At 42.0% G+C, this 20,560-nt stretch overlaps 1 protein-coding gene across 6 annotated transcripts in view; it reads left to right on the top strand.

Annotated features, from left to right (window-relative positions):
• The first annotated feature begins 295 nt into the window (after window positions 1-295).
• The window catches only part of LOC112264754 (MTSS I-BAR domain containing 1), a 45,955-nt gene continuing 25,690 nt past the window's right edge, over window positions 296-20,560 (top strand). For all 6 annotated transcript variants that reach the window (XM_042295552.1, XM_024441557.2, XM_024441560.2 and 3 more), the window contains exons 1-3: window positions 296-788; window positions 4,892-4,953; window positions 7,254-7,327. In XM_042295552.1, the coding sequence (XP_042151486.1) occupies window positions 717-788; window positions 4,892-4,953; window positions 7,254-7,327 (208 nt within the window). In that variant the 5' untranslated portion in view covers window positions 296-716. The remainder of the gene's footprint in view (window positions 789-4,891; window positions 4,954-7,253; window positions 7,328-20,560) is intronic.

The following is a 20,560-nucleotide window of genomic DNA, read 5'->3' as shown; positions in this document are numbered from 1 at the left end:
GATATGTGATAGTATACAAATGTAAGCAAGATTTGGAATTATTATGTTTTAGTCAAATAATATGTATGTTTGGGCTTCTTGTAGTCAATTTGCAGTCGATAAATGATGTGAAATCTAAATATCACATGACATCTAAGGATTAGGTCTACAGTATAAAATGTGATATAAAAAAGTTTCGTTTTTTCCAAACCCTTTGTAATGTATTATGATCCATGCACCGCGATGCATAGAAGTAAGGCCTACAGTATCCTTGTACTAGCCTCAAAAGGAGGGGCGACGCGGACGCGCGCTCAAGGTTTGCATGCTGGCGCGCGTGGGTAAAACACTTGCAGTTCGCATGTCAGCTATGGCAAGAAACTTCATTAAACCTCGACTATGCCGTGATAGTACTCGAATTGTTTTCGTTTTTTGTCACACGTTTTTAAACAAGTGGTATTTCCTCTAGGATTTCCTATTTTGTATTCTTCTTTCAGTATGGTCTTAAACGCAAAAACATGGAATGTATATCTGTGTGGAAACTAACGTGGGGTTTAAATCTCACGGCTGTTTTGCTTTCCATCGTTCGGGAGTGCTGCCTACAGGATACTGCAGCAAGTCTTTGAAAGGATATTTGCCCTTAAAATATACTTTACTGTTGAGTTTCTTTTTTCAGTCAGTTTTGGAGGACAGAATACACATTTTTACTACAGTTTTGGCAAGATAATACATTGCTGAAAATGGAGACTGTCATTGAAAGAGAATGCAGTGCGCTCGGAGGACTTTTTCAAACAGTGATAGGCGACATGAAGGTAACACTTCGGGGACTCATGTATTCATTGTTTATCTTAATATTTATTTAGGTTCCGTAGGGTATTATCTTCATTTTAATTTTTAATAGAATAATACGTTTTCTTGATATGGCAGTACGTGCCCGTATATGTTTATACCGAATCGATGTGACATTGACTGTGATAGATAAAGGGCATGCAATTATATTTGATTTTGCAGAATACGATAAAAAATTAAGAGTGGCTGGTAGGCTAATTATTGTGTACAGCCTAGGCTACTAAATTGCGCTCGCCGAGGGACTGCCTAGAATCGAGATAAGCACGGTGGGTGTGTTCTGATTCGTTGACAACAAACGGATGCATATAAAAGGCTAAATGATCCAGGATATGGATTAGAATAGAATGTTCTAAAACCACGTCAATCAAGTAGCAGTAAATGCATGTCCTGAAGGTTTCCCCTTGACTTTTGTTCTGAGGAGAGCAATAAAATGTGTCACTGTTGATGTGAAACTCATTTAGGCTACGCATCTGTTTTTATTTTGCTTTTATCTTACACTCAACAGTTGGAAATGAAAGAAATTGTATTTTTGCACAATGTCATCTCCGAAGGAAGCATGACAATGTGTATTTTCTATGCTCAGCCTAACAAGCAGAGAGAGAGAAAATAATAGAAAATATCATATTGTCGCACGCTCCAGTCTGCCCGAAAGTGTTGGCGCGCCTATTCTTACACGTTCCCACCTGTTCCTCTGACAACTGAATGCACCCCCATATTACAACCTAATATGTGTTGTGATAATTGCGTTGTTTGTAATTTCATATGCCTTGCGACCGTGATATATAGGCGTAAAGGGGTCGAGACAATAAGAGGACACAGTGGAAGCATAAATTCAACCACACCTTTGTTTTATCACAAAACCAGATAACAACCTATTTCCAGTGAAGTCCACAAAGCATTTTGCATGTACAGTGACAGACAGTTGTTACATGACCTACAGCATGGTCAAGCAAGTTAATGTTTCCATTTCAACTTCAATATTTCAACATCATCAAATCACCTCTGCTTAGTCTAATACAGTGACAACTAAAATATACCAAAAACAATTTAGTGCAATCAACGTAAGCTAAATATGTGGCTCGCCATGGTTCTGATTTGTGTTCGTGCTCGTGCAAGTAGTAAAACATGTCGACTCACCCTACTTGTAGAGAAACGCCAACGCCATCCTCCTCTCTTGACGAAACGGTCTATCACTCTGTCATACAAGTACACACTTTTATTTTTTGTTGTCCTAGGCTACCTAGCTAAAATGCTTACTCGCTAGCCTAGGTAACATTAGCCTTCTACATCTAGCTACTTTTTGAACTTCCATCCTCTCAGGCCAGGGGCACAACAATGTATGTATGGTTGGATCAGAATCGCCTTTATAATAATTGGCCAGTACTGGAGAATTAAGTAAAACTACAAGTCCAAATCTCCAGCCATGGCTTATGTAGGAAAGGAACAATTTTAGCCACCAGAGGACAACAGCACAACGAGATGCAACAATTAAAGTTTTCGGTCAAATCTTTTGTCAAGGGAGGCCGATGCTCGCTGGCTTTCCTTGCCTTCAATGCTACCGCCGGCAACAATGTCATACTCGTTTTGACCAGACAGCGTAAGATAGAGGGCCTGCACATACCGAGGGGCTCTGTTTCGTGCTTTCTCCGGTGAAATACATTCAGCCTTTTGCAAATTGTAGGACAATTATGAAACACAGAGAGGCGAAAGATAAAAAATAAAATAAAATATTGGTCAGTTGTTTTGGGAAGCCAGGCTTCCTTTGGCATCCATGAATACAGCCACTGGTGGTGGATAAACATTTGATGTAGGAGAATAGAGATTGAGATTCCAAACAAATGAAAACCACGATGTCCATGATCTGGTTTGAGAAACTTTTGCAAAGCCATGTGATCAACTCTGCTTAACTATAAACTATTTCAGAGAAATGGGCAACTTTTGTAGATTCTGATGACGACAAATGCTTTCCAGTGGTCTAACATTAGGCAGAAATATGTTCATTGATGATAGCCTTCTACAGCCATTTCAGACAGGTTTCACTAGACCTGTGTAATACACCATTTACGTAGGTGGAGGGCTTTTCCAAAGGGTACCAGGAATTGCACTCTGGTCTGCTGGCGGATGTGTACATATGTGGGTGGGGATTTTCTATGTGTGCCTATATTTGCTCGCCAATGTTTGTGCTTAAATTGAATCAGCGTGCTGGATGGTGTGTGTGTGTGTGTTAATACATCATTCATTTAGATACTGTTCACACATCCCTTATTGTCTAAGCAGACATATTACCATTCATCTGTTTAACTGGAACCAATCATACATGCCTTTCCTGAGCTCCAAGCGTTCTTTAAACTGTGTATAAATACTGCAGTATGAATGACAAAGAAATCATGGAATTCAGTGGTAATTGAATCATTTCAGAATTGGTTCTATAGAGTTGTACTTTTAGATTTTATTTGTGAGTTGTGCTACTTCGTGGATCTGTTTTCTGGATACATTAAGCCTAGTCCTGAAATAAAACACAGGCTACTCAATGGAGAGTCTAGGACTATTTTTAGTCTAGGCCTAATACTGTATGTGTCTGGGAAACCGGCCCATAATGCTTTATTCTCTATTACCCCTTCAAATGTATACGTGTTTGAGCACCATTACATTATTAATCTGTTGGCTCGAGGTTGAAGGTAATGCTATCGAGGGCATTGGATGTAGGCCTACTTTGGTTTATTAATAAGTATTTATATTAAATCAGAGTGGATCATCACTCTGGCTAAAATAATCCTCTCACTGGGGGGTTGGGGTGAAATTACTAGATGAACCATAGAACTGAAATGGATGGAAAAGATAACCAGATACAAAGCAGAGCTCTAGGGTTTATGACCATAAATTGATGGATCCATGCGAAGTCTTGTTGAGCATAGAGCCATGTTCTTTTTACCCATTTTCATTTCTGAGATGAGCACCATGTGTTAGAATTGCCTGAGTCAAAGCCTGATCTTTTTGTTTGCCTGATTCAATGCATTTTAAATTATCTGCAATTATTCAGTCACTGCATTGAATTTGAAATGCCGTTTGCGATGCTAAAATTATGATCTCTCAGTAGGAAATCAACGCACAGAAGCCATATAAGTGAGTGGCGTGGTGAATTCAAGCAGTGCATATTTCATGTAATTCCTCGCCCAGCGACGTAAAGGATGGGTGCCAGGGAGATTGAAGTGCAGCGTCACTGCCTCGATCGTGTTGTCACGGTAACCAATGTGGAGGGCTAGTGCCGTGGATGAACAAAAGGATGCCTGAGTGAGGCACTGAGAGACGGCAGACTTCACATGTATTCCTCCTCTCAGGGGAGTGTGGCTAGGGCACTAATCAATCACTCAAGACACATCACCTTGACAACGACAAGTCTGACAGTGTGCTATCTCGTTAACCCCACCACCCCGTAATGTGATTGTTCGGCCCCATTATCAACTCATGGCTGTGATCCATTGCTATCACAGTAAAATGGCCAATATACCACGTAGTTATTTGAAGGTAGCTCTTCTTGAAATGCATCTTGTATCTCAAATACACATGTTCATGTAATGCATAGTGCCTACCACTAAGTAGTTTAACCCCTGTCCCCGAGGTGCCTTATTACTATTATAAACTGATTACCAACTAAATTGGTATATGGTCTGATACACCACGGCTTTCAGCCATTCAGCATTCAGGGCTTGAACCACTCTGTTTATAATCCACTTTTTAGAACTCTTCGGTTTAGTGGAGTTCAACTTCAGTCATGGTAGCCTACGTTCTCAACAGAGATACTGCAATGCAGTATTGGGACTTTGAATTGAACCCAATTTGATCCTAACTGTATCCATATTGCCTGTGGGCTATTGTTTTACATACACTGAAAGTGAGAGCGGGGTCTACAATCTCAGTATGGGTCTATGGATTTACTTTATTGATCTCTCCCATTGTTGCTCTTGTATATGTGAGATTTTTCAGACATGAGCTTGCGGACATGTTGCATTAGAAATGTTTTTGTGTGTACTCCTCGTCCTCACATGTTTCTCTTTTATGTCCTCAGAGCAGTTACCCAGTGTGGGATGACTTCATCAGCAAGGCCGGGAAGCTACAATCACAGCTCAGGTAAACAAAGAAACAAAGCAAAACAACACAACAAAGAAACACGGGACTTACTGCACATCTCTACACACAGGTAAACACACACACACACACACACACACACACACACACACACACACACACACACACACACACACACGCACACTGCATTTACCCAACCTCATAGAAACAAAAACAAAAAATCCTTCTTCTTCAATTGTTCCTTGTTATCTGTCTAGAATTTCACACACACACTGCCCTAGCTCTTGTGAGCGTGTTTCTGGATCACAGTTGCACACAGTCACAGCTGAAGGTCATGAGGGAAGGAAGAAAATGAAAAAAAGGGAAAAACTTAATGAACCTTTCATCAACTGAGATTAACGATCAAATCATAAAGTCATTATCTCAGCGTGGTGGATCAGCGCAGCGCGCCAGACGCTTTTATTTCAGGCCAAGGGTTACACCGGGTTAACCCGCTGAAAAACATCTCTACTTCCTTGTCCCGCTGAGGTTTGTGGAGGAAAAGGGTTCCTGAGAAATCCTGCCACTGATGTGACGGAAGCCAGCTGGAAATGTCCTCCTAGCCTCTTGGCCTTTTTCTCATTCAACAAGTCGTCTTGCATCCATAGCTCTATAGTCTCGCCTTTTACTCTCCGCAGGAAAATGAAACATGCGAACATTACGAACAGCACATGCATTTTTCTAGTTTTCTATTTTTGCAGCTCTTTCTCACCACATGGTAAATGGTGTGTCTACAATAGCATGTTGTGTGAAGCAAATTAGTTTTTATTTTTCTGTTGCATCTGTGTACAGCACTGTGCATGTACGTGCTTACGTGACACACACCTCTGTAATCTAGAACAGTAGCAGTGGCACGGTGCACCAACTACATGCTATAGGGAGGGAGTTCCAGAGTGCCAAAGGGCAGAGACACATAACCTCTGCAGTGCCAATTGTGTGCGACCTAGTCCGGGTGTTTTCCTAACACCATTTTAAAGGAGAATTTTGCTTTTTAAAATGGCATTTTATAGAAGGGTCCAGACCCTTTTTTTTTTTTTTTTTTTTTGCGATTTCTTCATCCTCGTTGTGCAGCTCTGGAAAAAAACATGAATTAATGCTCCGAAAACAGCCAAGTAAGTCCTTTTAGAGCCCCCATACTGCACAACGAGGATGAGGAAGTGAATCGCTGGTTGGGGTAAGTGAAATTGCTATAAATAAAATGTGTCTGGACCCTTCTACAACTTGCCATTTACATCCAAAATAAAAATTAGGTATAAAACGGCCAAATTCTCCTTTTAAATATCTCATCTGAATTTAGAGTAGACATGCCCACTCTTTAAGAAACCATGCTCTGCTTTAAATAACGAAGAATGCGTGCATCCACTTAGCCTTGTGTTTTTCTGAGCTCAAATGAATAGTCGTTACTTCATTAAGAATGAGAGAAAAGCAACCCTTTGGATTGCACATTGTACAACAGACTACCATCATGCAGCATGTGGCTCAGTTGAATTCCCTATCCTGAAATGATTTATGACATCAAATTGGTTGATGATACCTTGCCTACCTACTGACTTCAATTTCAGCTCAGTTTCTTGTCAACAAAGGTCAGTCTCTACTTTATACAATTTCAGGGAGGGCTGGAACAGACAATTTAGTAATGGATTTGTTTCTCTGGCTGCATGGTAATCTTAAAATGCAGAAATGCAAGAGCATAGAGGTAAAAAAAAAAAAGCCTCAACAATAATCCAGATTAAATCTACCGTGACCCCTTTATCCATAGTTTTGTACCCCCATGCAGTGTGGTTGCTTATGGTTACCAACTAAGGGGGTTTGAAATTGTGTAAATACGGGGATGGTTGAAGGTTAACATCTTCATATAGTTAGATGGTGAATACTCATGAAAGGTAATGTAAAAAAAATGGGAATCTAGTTGGATGCAACCCCAGTCTTTCCCCAAATTCAATTTCCATGTGGGGTGCAAAGGCCCCTAAAGCAACATCCATCACCCATCCGGGCCCTCTGGCATCAAATTGTCAAATGAAACCAATAGAAGCCTATAACATGTTTAGGGGGGGGCGTGCATTAGAACTAGATGGAGGGACCCACCCCACGTATACAATTGTAGGGTAAACACTGACCCAACCTTGACCAGACTACTAACTCTGTCCACCCCTTTCCCAAAGCATATGGTGCTACTGGTAAAGTGATTCAAACCATGGTGAATATGGGTGTTGTATGGTTGTAGGCCGATGTTGTACATACTGTATGTTCTGCTGCCAATAATAATCAGAATGGTGACCAGCTGTGTCTTTCTCATCTCCCAGGACGACAGTTGTCGCGGTAGCCGCCTTCCTGGACGCCTTTCAGAAAGTGGCTGATCTGGCAACCGGCAGCAGAGGTAAGCAGATGTACCTCATAGTCGGGGGGCTATGAAGTGTGTGTGTGTGTGTGTGTGTAGGTGTGTGTGTGTGGTTTGGAGGACAAATGGCAGTGGAGTATTGTGGGGCCTGGTCGTGATGCTAAGGACACATATTGACAGAGGAAATCACATTTTCTCCTGGTTGCTGTTGCAGTCTTTCATGTTCAAATACATGGATAAGACTTGTCATAATCATTTAGAATGATTTACAAAGAACCACATTGTAATAATGTATGTGCCCCTCTTTAGCCAGCTCTCTGCTTAACCTTTAATTTGGACTTCAAGGAGCCACTAATAGTCATGCTCAGTCACCCTCCTGTTAACCTCTAACCTATAACCTGCCTTTCTGGCAGACACTTGAGCACTGAGCTGTCCACCTCATTGATGGATGCCTGTACAGTATGTTCATGTCTTGGAAACTATGTTTTCCTCATACCCACTATCCTAATACACTATGATAGTGTTTTCGTCAACATAACTGGAGCTGCCTTGTCATTTCTGAAGGCATATGACACTACCTAACTGACGATGTGGGGAATATTTTTGCCATACACACTTTTATGTGGTAATAGTGAGTGTATTACATTTATGTAATGCTATATGAATGTTTTCTGAAGGAGTAGTCTCCCTCGCCCTCAACAATCGGAACTGTCAATCTAATGCAACATCAAGCTTCCATCAGCAGGATTTGTGGTCCTAATGTTGTTGACAGAATGGTTGTGAGATGCAGGAAGAGTGGGTTTGTGGTCAGGTCGGGGTTGGTCTGTTTGCCCACTACAGAGCGCTGTCATGGCCACTGACTGTCACGGTGACAGAGCGAGCCATGACCAGGCAGTCACTCTTCGCTTGGTTAATTTAAGGGTTAGTAGGCCAGTGGAGCTTTTTTCATTTAATGTGAGGGGTGTCACATCTTAAAGAACTGTCATGTTCCATCAAACACTTTTTAAAAAGTGTTTCAAGTGTTAACATGAGAATATGGTTCAAGAACATGGTCACACCATCCTGGGCGGTTGAACCATGGTTGTGGTCGCGCCTGTGACGGTGCAGCTTTGTTTTGGGGCGAGACTGGGCACCTCTGAGGGTTTACTGTTGAAGTTCACAGGCAGGGCATGTCCTGAACAGAATGGACTTTATTTGGAGACTTTTGTCACTTGAATTAAGTGGTAAGGCGGGATACCACGGCAGTGGACAGAGTGAAGTGAGAATGGTGACCTCCTTTTCCTCTCCTCTCCTTCTTTTCTCCCTCCTTTCTAATATGTAGGCTACTACCCACAATGATTTCCAAGGTTTTATGACATAACAAAGGAAGCCCATATAGGGCCTTTTTATTATCAATATGTAAAATGTAAGAAAAAAAAATCGGCATTTAAAAAAAATCTCCCTTGGCTTTCATTATAAAACCCCTCTGATTCTTCAGTAATATGTTTTCCATTTTTCAATACCTCAGTAATGACATATTGTAATGCCACATGTTTTTATTCAATCCAGTAATGGCTATTGAATCTGGCTGCCATAGGTTCAATTCAATCATTACGTAAGCTACATAACCCTATTTATACATTTCCGCATATTCATATCCTCTGCTGTAAATTATCAATCAGACGCTCACAACTCAAAGGCCACAGTGGGAGGCCTTTCAACACAAAGGATGAAAGGTCAACATTTGACAATACCTTTTCAACCGTGTAGGTGTACGGGAATATCAACCCAACACAGTGGAAATAGCCACCAGTGCTAAATAAAAGCATTTTCTTGTGCTGAGCACCGCAATCCAGTTTGTCTATGTAATTTCTTTCAATACCAGTTTTTGAATAGGCTATCATATAATATGGTCGAGGACAGCGATTCTCAACTGGTAGGTCGTGAGGTTTTGAATGGGTCATGGGTATCTGAGTTTAAAAAAACTACTTAAACCAGGTAGAAAGTGTGTTGACATTTCAGTGTACTTACATTTTAAAATAATTTAATCTCTGAACACTATTTCTTCAATCCCAGTATTTTCAATGTAGAGTTTAGGGGGGCGACGCACTATTGGCCTAGCGTCGTCCGGGTTAGGGAGGGGTTGGCCGGTAGGGATATCCTTGTCTCATCGCGCACCAGCGACTCCTGTGGTGGGCCGGGCGCAGTGCGCGCTAACCAAGGTTGCCAGGTGCACAGTGTTTCCTCTGACACATTGGTGCGGCTGGCTTCCGGGTTGGATGCGCGCTGTGTTAAGAAGCAGTGCGGCTTGGTTGGGTTGTGTATCGGAGGACATATGACTTTCAACCTTTGTCTCTCCTGAGCCGGTACGGGAGTTGTAGCGATGAGATGAGATAGTAGCTTCTAAAACAATTGGATACCACGAAATTTGGGGAGAAAACGGGGGAAAATTCCAACAAAAAAAAAAGTTTTCCAGATTGTATTTTGCCGATTGTTTTTCGTAATGCTAGTATTGCGTCGCAACTGAGACAACCTGGTTCAATTTGGGTCCCGAGGCAAAACCAGTTGAGAACCACAGGCCAAGGAGAGGAGGTTGACAAATGAGATTGTCTGCCACAGTGTATGTATGTTTACAGATGTTTTTGTTGTACGATAGGTCCGTCTTTTCTCCATGTCAACATACATTGTCATATAGACATGAAAACGTCATTATGGGAGGTTCCGCAGTTAGCCACACTGCACCATGATTAGCCATTGGCTGTTTTTGTGTGCTAGACCCTAGACTGGGGAGATTGACTGAGTGTAGGGAGGCCCATTTCTCAATCTAAAGTGGAGTACGCCGAAAATAGCAGTGCTTTGCCCTCTTTTCATTCTTCCCTTTCATTACTCGGTCTGACTGTCTGGGTGTGGTGTGAGGCAGCCCGTATGATGACCATGTAAGGTCAGGGCCCAGCACAACGTCCAGTCACAGTTTTGTTTATGCGACACACAAGGCCACTAAGGTTTGTTTCTATTGTGCCCTTTGTTTGTGCCTTGTCTTTTGTTCCAATGCGTGTTGCATACAGTATTATCCACTTACGCAATCGCACAGCCTTTTGAGGAACCTCGAGGTTTCTAAAGGACAGGGCTACAATTGTCAGTGCACCTCCCAGATTGTTTGAACTAAGACAGCCACACTACTCCAGTCCGCACCCCTGTCCTTTACCGTTGATCCAGGATAAACAGTCCTTCAGTAGGCTACGCTAAACCCCCCCCCCACCTCATTTTCATATTTATCTGCGTCTCAAAGAGGCCGTCTCGAACGGATGGCCATAAGTGCTTGGCTCCTGTCCTGTCCTTCCACACAGCAACTAGTCACAGCTAGACCGGTGCTCATGGCAACAAGTATGGAAATCAGGAGGGCTGGTCCCGCCTCTGGAGCCATGCTGTAGGAGTCCTTAGCACCTCAACGGTGGGAGACGGCATAAACAATAGAAGGTAGACCATTGTGAAGAGCTGTGTGTGAAGACACCTGACATAGGACTTTGTTCATGTTGATGCACCCTTGTTCAGTGTGATGGGAGTTTGATTTCAATTTCCAATGGATATGAACATAGGTACAGTCTCAATGAGGTTTACTTGCATCGGATCATGTGAGCAGCCCTTTGTGTTAATTAATGGCCATTTGGCACTCAACTCTACGGCTACATGCATCATAGAACTAGAAATTACAGAACAGTCATCACTGCCAAAAGTATGTGATAAACACATGTTTGCTACACTCACATTGAAGTCTCAGTTTGTATGCAACAAGCATTCAACAGCTAAATCCGGCCTACTTCCTCTGACACAGCACTGTTAAGGTCTTTATATGAAAACTAGGAGATGCAGTCATTCTGTCTGCTCTATTTCTACATCCAGCACCTATTTGCTATGTATTGTGTGGCTGTGGTTGCCATGGCGCCCCACTGCCAGGAAGGATTCCTTTTTTTAAGAGCTCGGGGTGTTGTGGCAGATGTCAGCAACCCTTCTGTGTTACCTTTGAGAGAATTAGATCCTGCAGGTAAAAAGGGCTAGCCTGGTCCCAGATCTGTTTGTGCTGCCTTGCCAGCTCACTCACGTGACGATGAGTATAGGAGTTGTCAAGACAGCACAAATACAGTGGCGTAGTGGAGTTTCGCGGGGCCCCCCACAAGGTCCGAGCAAGGCCCCCCCCCCGTGGGGCAGATAGAAAAATGTGCAGTACTATAGCTTATCTTATGCTACAGTATTTTACACGTTTTGCCATGAGGCTGAAAGGAAGTGTTGCTGTTTTAGAGCTTAGGGATTCTTGAAGGATGGCACAATCTAAACTTTTTTCCCCCACAAATATTTGTCTTACTATTAACCCAAAAAGGTATCTATATTTTGATAGACCAAAGTATCAGCCATCAAACCATGTAAAGGAACAACCTTCTATTGATTTATTTTTCATAAAATGTAACTAACTGGATTTTTGTCACCTCTGTCAGTCACCATGAAAGGCATTTCATTTTTACTATTATTGTCCAACAAATGTTTAAAGGCTTTGATTGTTTCATTCTAACATTTGATTATTCAAATAAAAAATACAAATCACCAAACGTCTTTTTGTTTTATTTTATAGCACTATTAAAAGCTCCAGGGCTAATTTAGATTTAGAACATGAAACAAAATGTATAAAGCAAACATTATCCATTAGGTCCAGCACAGCAAATTGTTTAAGCATATGTTGCAGATCTGTGATTATAATATTTTTTCAGAATATGAAAAAAAAAATGTTTTGACTCCATCAGTGACGCAGTTGACAAGCTCTGACGTAGTTGACAACATATACTCACAACAGACATTTTTGCCTCTAAAAGCTCAAGTTCAATACAAACATCTGTAAAATATGGAAAATGATTCATTTGAAAATCACCAATAAAAACACAACCATTTTATCAGATCTTTCAGCACTCTGACGGAGTTGATGTCAGACAAAAATCTGACGGAGTTGATGTTTTACAGAGTTGACAAACATTTTGTTTTTCATCAGTTGCTTTAGGACTATAAAAAACAAATTAAATGTAACATATTTGAACCAAAATTCATATTCTATCAGGCAGAAGGAGTTGACAGTTTATGGTTGTGATCGTGGTGATTCCAATATTGTTTGTTTAAATCTATCAAAATTGGAGAACTTTATAGACTATGAGTGGTCTTGTTGCACTACATGTAATGAGGACATGAATAAGGGGTCCTTATGGTATAGCTGTCCCTGCTCATTCCTGATTCATTTAGGATTTTAGACAAATATGACGCAGTTGACCAAATCTCCAAACACATCTTTTAGGAATCTCAGTTTTGAGATACATAATTCTTTAAAGTCACAAAGCGCTATTGCAAGAAACTACCATAAGATAATTGAGTTAATATCCTTTATTCCTTTATTGACCCATATTTTATATTTATTTATATATATATATATATATATAGCTTTTGGGCGTTTGAAAATGGGATCCTTTGCGCCAGACATTGAGCCGACATTAATAATATTGAAAGTATTTAGAAAATTCTCAAAACAAATCTTTTCCATAATAAAATTCCCTTAAATGTCAATTTTCTATTGTAACAAAATCCATTATTTTCAACTATAAAAATAATTGTCCCTGCTAGACAAGGATTGTACCGACTTTCAAGAATCTTTGAGGTAATCTCCTGCTATTCTAGCATTGGGGGCCCCCAAAGCTCGTGGGCCCCCGTCTTGCGGGGGCTGCAAGGGCGTGTGTGCTACGCCAGTGCACAAACAGATCCAGGACCAGGGTAAGAAAGAGCCTGAATGTAGGTGACAGAGGTGAAAGGGTTTGGAGGATTACTCAAATATACTGTAAGGTCAAGCGGTACGGAGAAATGACTGTTGCATCAGGACTAACATTAACGTCACATGCAGTGGTTCAGATTGGAGGGACTGGAGATCTACCTTCTTAGGTTTAGAGACAACCGTTAAAAATGGTCCTTGAAAAACAAGTCCGTCTGAGAATATGAAAATTAGAAAATGTGAATATCCACATATGCTACTTGATGATTGTAAAATGTACTACAACGTACATAAAACTTCAGATGATATGTAGTTATTATGTAGATCAATTGGTAGCCCACGGTTTCAAAACCGGTCCACGAGCCGATTTGATGTGGCCGGCCAAGGCCTTTTTGTTTATGTGGGCAAATCACTAGAGGATGCACAGTGAGTGGTCCCCATACAGACAGAAGGACAGGCATGCCAGTCAGGGGGGAAAGCCTCAGTGCCATCAACTGTACAGATGGACTCCTTTGGCAGCTTCTGCTTTTATGATCTCATCTCTGCAAAAGGGAGAAATCATATTTACTGCATTGCGCAAGACAGGGCATTTTTATCATTTCAAGGGATTTTCAGTGCTACTTTTCACACTAAAGGGGTAGATTTGTGGAATTGTTTTTGTTAGGTTCTTTGATATCAGTGCAAACTAGCAAATCACATTTTGTGGATGAATTTAATTTGTGGGTTTCTTTTGCTGAATCCACTTTCCTTAGTAGCTAGCAGTGGTGGAAAAAGTATCCAATTGTCATACTTTAAAGTTAAGGTACCATAATAGAAAGTGACTCAAGTAAAAGTGAAAGTCATCCAGTAAAATCCCACTTGAGTAAAAGTCTAAGTATTTAGTTTTAAATACACTTAAGTATCAAAAGTAAATGTAATTGCAATTACATACTTTAGTATCAAAAGTATAAATCATTTCAAATTCCTTATATTAAACAAAACAGAAGGCACCATTTTCTTGTTTTTTTATTTCCTGATAGCCAGGGGCACACTCCAACACTCAGACATAATTTACAGATAGCCAGGGGCACACTCCAACACTCAGACATAATTTACAGATAGCCAGGGGCACACTCCAACACTCAGACATAATTTACAGATAGCCAGGGGCACGCTCCAACACTCAGACATCATTTACAAATGAAGCATGTGTTTAGTGAGTCCTCCAGATCAAAGGCCGTAGGAATGACCAGGGATGTTCTCCTGATAAGTGAATTAGACCATTGTCATTTCCTGCTAAGCATTCAAAATGTAACAAGTACTTTTGGGTGTCAAGTACATAATTTCCTTCAGGAATGTAGTGAAGTTGTAGTAAAAGTTGTCAAAAATATAAATAGTAAAGTACAGATACCCCAACAAAAACGACTTAAGTAGTACTTTCAAGTATTTTTACTTAAGTACTTCATACCACTGATACCTGGGCCTGTTAGACAGAGACTTGCCTGGTACTTTGGCCACTGTCCAATTTTATCAACAGCCAATGCTGACGAACCTAGCAGCACCCTCAAAGTAAACCTCCCCATAGTCCCCGCAGTCTCTTTTTCTAAGCCCACGAACTATGCCTGAAACCTTTTTAGCTTTAATCCTAGGCGTTGCACTCGACCTACAAGTCCATTCTCTCTGCAGTTAACTGAAAAGTATTTTTGTGGCGATGGTGTGGCCAGGTCTCTTCCTGTTGCGTGCCTAAACAGCCCTATAGTGTCATGGCTGACTTGTTCCCCCCTGAACCCATGTCCAATAAGGTACTCTGGGAAATATGAGACCGCTATGTGTCTACTCTACTCTCAACTCGGTGGCTACGTTCCAACAATCTCACATATCCTCCTAACTTTGTCTCCTCGCCTTCAGCGCCGCTGTTCTGAAAGGACTTGTTCCAAACAGTCTCAAATATCCTCCTTCCGTCATCTCCTCTCCTTCACACCTACTGATCTGAAAGGACTTGATGGGTGAAAGCATCAAGGCAAAATCATATTCCATGCATTCACATGTTGGAGGCCACAAAGGAAAGGAGATGAGGAAAGAAAGTTTGTGTGTGTGTGTGTGTGTCTGTGTGTGTGTGGTCTGGCAGAGTTAATAGGTCACCGATCCCCACCTGTCCCTCTCCATATAGATTCTACTGGCATTAATTGATTGTGTAATAGTACAATTACAAGCGGGCTGACATGGTATGCAGCATAGCAACAGCCGGCGGAGTTCCTGACGTCACTGTGCACTTGATTCACTGTCGGTGAGTTTTTGGAGGAGAGGGAGCATGCTCTGCCTCTCTAGATGCATACATGAAAAGCCTCCCGTAGATTCAGTGCTCTGCGTACGACGTAATTTACACGGTTGGCTGGGCTAGTCGAAGGAGGGGTGGTAGTGGAGATCTGAGACATAAAGGACAAGTCTTCTCAGACTGCCTGTGATGTTAGAAGTGGCCATCGGTAGCCTATATGAAGGACCGGAGTGTTGACATAAACCTATAGCTTGTGACACCATAAGAACTGTAAGAGAGGGGTATTACACTCTGTCTTTCTCTCTCTCTCATCCATCCCTGCATTTAGTCGAATCCAGTTATCATTCAATACCCTCAATTGAGCCCACCCCCCCCTAAACATTTTGCTATCTAATTCCCTTGCAAGCAGTGTGTGATTTTTGGTAGCTGGCGGACAACGCGCAATATGTGTAACGAAACAGAGGCTGTCATTTTGTCTTTGTAACCAAGCCGATAGTGAAAATAGCTGAACACCTCAACTATTCAACGTTGCCCTTTCTCCTGTAGCGTGTATGACCATGTTCTCCCCCAGCTGACTGTACAGCCAGAGGACATGTTTGAATTATTGACTAAGATCACCCAGCAGGTGAGTCTGTTCTTTCAAGTGCTTCACAACGCCCAACCCCCCCACCCTTTTAATTAGTTATGAAGCCCTGCTCGTCTCCGCTCGTTAGCGTGAATCAAACAGCATAATTTACCGCCCGTTCGTCTGTTGATAACTACTTTATTGAGGGTAATTGTACTTACTATGACTGTGATATGTGGTTGTCTCACCTAGCTGTCTCTAAATGACTAGAACGTAAATGCTACAATGCTAGTCTGTTATCGAGGACCAGTACCTGTAGCCACAATGGAGTAGATGGTAGAAGCTGGTGATAGAACAGGTCCAGGGTCAGATATTATATTTAGGTTCCTAATGTTTGAGGTTAAGGTTGGGGGTAGGGGGATCTGATCCTTTATCTGTGGTTATAGCTGTATGGGGAGCTCCGTATCATGGTAATGAAAGAGGGAAGTTCTCCCAGTGCAATAACAATACAAGCCCTCTCAATCGCCATTGGCACCTGCCATGAAATATGCAGCCCACATTATGAGATACTACTACTTGTTTATACACGATTGTTCATTGTCTAAAGCATGTCGTCACACAAAGTGGCAGTCTACTGGTGGAGTCCTATCGTGACACAGCCCACAGAGAGGTGAGATGCCAGAGGATCCTAAGGGAAAGCTTAGTGGTCACCAGGGGAGCGGCGCATTTTGTAAAGGTTGAACAGGTATTCAATAATTCAGTCATGTCATGCTGCAAGACTGACTCACAAAGACTCGCAAAGCACAAGTGGTCTGATGTTGAATGTAAAGGTCCAAACAAAGTTGACAGTAGGTCACTGATCTCTTGATTGACTCTGTTTCACCAATCTTTTTGCTGTAACATGTTGTCATTGAACGTGAAACGGATGCACTGCTATCCAATGAACATTGTGCTTGGGTGGTGTGTAAAAGAGAGAGGCTACCCTCTTCTACCTCAGAAACCATTATGTTCTATTTATAATTATATATATTATTCTTTTTTCATTTATTTTTTAAATGTAACCTTTATTTAACTAGACAAGTCAGTTAAGAACAAATTCTTATTTACATTGACGGCCTATAATATGTGGGATTCAAATCCCACATTGGGACTGTTGACAGTAAACTCAGTACAGTGTTTGTGTTAACTCTCATGGTGTACCATTTCCTTGAAATGCACTGTTGTTGTCTCATTAGCCTAAATGCACAATGGGCCTAGAACAATGCTTCATAGTATTTTAAAATGAGAGTACCTCAGGAAGGGACACAGTTACTGTATGGGAGGGGGGTAGGGTTGTCTGACTACCTTTTCTCAGTGCTTTGTTGCACACCACAGTACATAATAATTCAACCATTTACTGCTTTTGTGGTACTTTGGCGCACAAACAGCACATACCTCATCCGACACAATTTACACCAACAGCACCACTCACATGTTGCTAACCTTCAGGCAGCTAGCTAGAGAGATCATGATTCTAGTGGCCAGGGACTTTAATGCAGGGAAACTCAAATCTGTTTTACCTCATTTCTACCAGCATGTTAAATGTGCAACCAGAGGGAAAACAACTCTAGACCACCTTTACTCCACACACAGTGACATGTACAAAGCTCTCCCTCGCCCTCCATTTGGCAAATCTGACCATAATTGTATCCTCCTGATTCCAGCTTACAAGCAAAAACTAAAGCAGAAAGCACCAGTGACTCGGTCAATAAGAAAGTTGTCAGATGAAGCAGATGCTAAGCTACAGGACTGTTTTGCTAGCACAGAATGGAATATGTTCCGGGATTCTTTAGATGGCATTGAGGACTACACCACATCAGTCACTGGCTTCATCAATAAGTGTATTGATGACATTGTCCCCACCGTGACCGTACGTACCACAACCAGAAGCCATAGATTACAGGCAACATCCGCACTGAGCTAAAGGGTAGAGCTGCTGCTTTCAAGGAGTGGGAATCTAACCCGGAAGCTTATAAGAAATCCCGCTATTCCTTCCAACGAACCATCAAAAAAGCGAACACTAAGCACTAACCTGCCTAAATGACTACAGACCCGTAGCACTCACGTCTGTAGACATGAAGTGCTTTCAAAGGCTGGTAGTGACTCACATCAACACCATTATCTCAGAAACCCTAGACCCCGTCCAATTTGCATACCGCCCCAACAGATCCACAAATGATGCAATCTCTATTGCACTCCACACAGCATTTTCCCACCTGGACAAAAATATATATATATGTGAGAATGCTATTCATTGACTACAGCTCAGCGTTCAACACCATAGTGCCCTCAAAGCTCATCACTAATCTAAGGATCCTGGGACTAAACACCTCCCTCTGCAACTGGATCTTGGACTTCCTGACGGGACGCCCCCCAGGTGGTAAGGGTAGGTAACAACACATCCGCCACACTGATCCTCAACACGGGGGCCCCTCAGGGGTGCGTGCTCAGTCCCCTCCCTGTTCACTCATGACTGCATGGCCAGGCACAACTCCAACACCATCATTAAATTTGCCGATGACACAACAGTGGTAGGCCTGATCATCATCAACGATGAGACAGCCTATAAGGAGGAGGTCAGAGACCTAGCTGTATTGTGCCAGGACAACAACCTTTCCCTCAACGTGATCAAGACAAAGGACATGATTGTGGACTACAGGAAAAGGAGGACCGACCACGCCCCCTTTCTCATCAACGGGGCTGCAGTGGAGCAGGTTGAGTGCTTCAAGTTCCTTGGTGTGGACATCACCAACAAACTATCATGGTCCAAACACACTAAGACAGTCGTGAAGAGGCCACGACAAAGACTATTCCCCTCGGGAGACTGAAAAGATTTGGTATCGGTCCTCAGATCCTCAAAAAGTTCTACAGCTGCACCATTGAGAGCATTCTGACTGGTTGCATCACTGCCTGGTATGGCAACTGCTCGGCCTCTGACCGCAAGGCACTACAGAGGGTAGTTTGTGTGGCCCAGTACATCACTGAGGCCAAGCTTCCTGCCATCCAGAACCTCAATACCAGTCAGTGTCAGAGGAAGGTCCTAAAAATTGGCAAAGACTCCAGACACCCTAGTCATGGATTGTTCTCTCTGCAACCACACGGCAAGCGGTACTGGATCGCCAAGTCTAGTTCCAAAAGGCTTCTTAACAGCTTCTAACCCCAAGCCATAAGACTCCTGAACAGCTAATCAAATGGCTACCCGGACCCCTCTTTTACGCTGCTTCTACTCTCTATTTTCTATGCATAGTCACATCTATACTAGATGCTATTGGCAGATCAAAGCCATAGGTTTGGCAGTGGAGGCCCAAACAGAGAGTGAAGCGGTGCCCAAAGCCAGCTCTGTGTGGTAAACATTACGCAACGGTAATATGTATCACGGTGTAAACCTAGGCCTCCCAGACAGTTTTGCGTGTGTGTGTGTGTGTGTGTGTGTGTGTGTGTGTGTGTGTTGTGGAAAATTCGATCCAAAGACTAAGGCAGAGATTATTGAATGATATAATAGACACATCTTTAGTTAGAAGCAGCTACAAGGGAGATCTATCTCTGATTTCACAGGGAAGAACTCAAATAATATATGGTTACATGCCTCTTTATACTGTATAGTGGGAGGTGATAGTACAATCATATTGTTTACACAACAGTTCTTTCAATACAAGCAACAGCCCCGGAACACAATGTCCTTGTGTTAGGGTGCAGACATACTAGGAGTCTATGAAAGGCATAGTCCAACACAGAACGTATCCCTTGAAGTTGCAACAGCTCACCCCAAGTTCTGCCGCCACAGTATTATCCAAGTGCTTTTGTCTGGGTACTGGGAATTCAGAAAATCAGTTGAGTAACTTTTTCTTCTTCTGAACACCAGGTGTAGACTAACGGGGGGGATTCTTGTTTTTGGGCCCTCCCCAACAATGCAGAGAAAGAGAAAATAAAGAATTAATAGAAAAGTAAAACGCGTAATAATAAATAAATACACAATGAGAAACGATAGCTTGGCTAATATGTGATATTCCCACCTATACTCAATACAACACATGGAACTTTATTTTATTATTAGATTTTTTTTTAAATATGAAAACATACAATCTACTTGCAGTGAAGCCGCTCAACATCGACATCACATGCAGTCACCTAACAGACTCCATCCAGAGTGACCCACAGAAGTCACTTTGTGTGCATTTCTTATTTGATGGGACGACACACAGGGAAAACATGGTACAGTACAGTGCCTTCGGAAAGTATTCAGACCCCTTGACTTTTTCAACCAAAAGAAAGAGGTTACAGCCTTATTCAAAAATGTATTAAATAGATGTTTTCCATCATCTACACACAATAACCCATAATGACAAAGCAAACACTTATTTTAGAAATGTTTGCTAATTTATTTTAAAAAATGTTTTTTTAAATATCACATTTACATAATTATTCAGGCCCTTTACTCAGTACTTTGTTGAAGAACCTTTGACAGCGATTACAGCCTCGAGTCTTCTTGGGTATGACTCTACAAGCTTGGCACACCTGTATTTGGGGAGTTTCTCCCATTCTCTGCAGATCCCCTCAGGCTCTGTCAGGTTGGATGGGAAGCGTTGCTGCACAGCTATTTTCAGGTCTCTCCAAAGATGTTCGATCGGGTTCAAGTCC

The sequence above is a fragment of the Oncorhynchus tshawytscha genome, linkage group LG13, assembly GCF_018296145.1.
Source record: "Oncorhynchus tshawytscha isolate Ot180627B linkage group LG13, Otsh_v2.0, whole genome shotgun sequence".
NCBI classification, from domain to species: domain Eukaryota; kingdom Metazoa; phylum Chordata; class Actinopteri; order Salmoniformes; family Salmonidae; genus Oncorhynchus; species Oncorhynchus tshawytscha.
The sequence above is the reverse complement of the archived record's forward strand: the minus strand, read 5'-3'. Positions and strand labels throughout refer to the sequence as shown.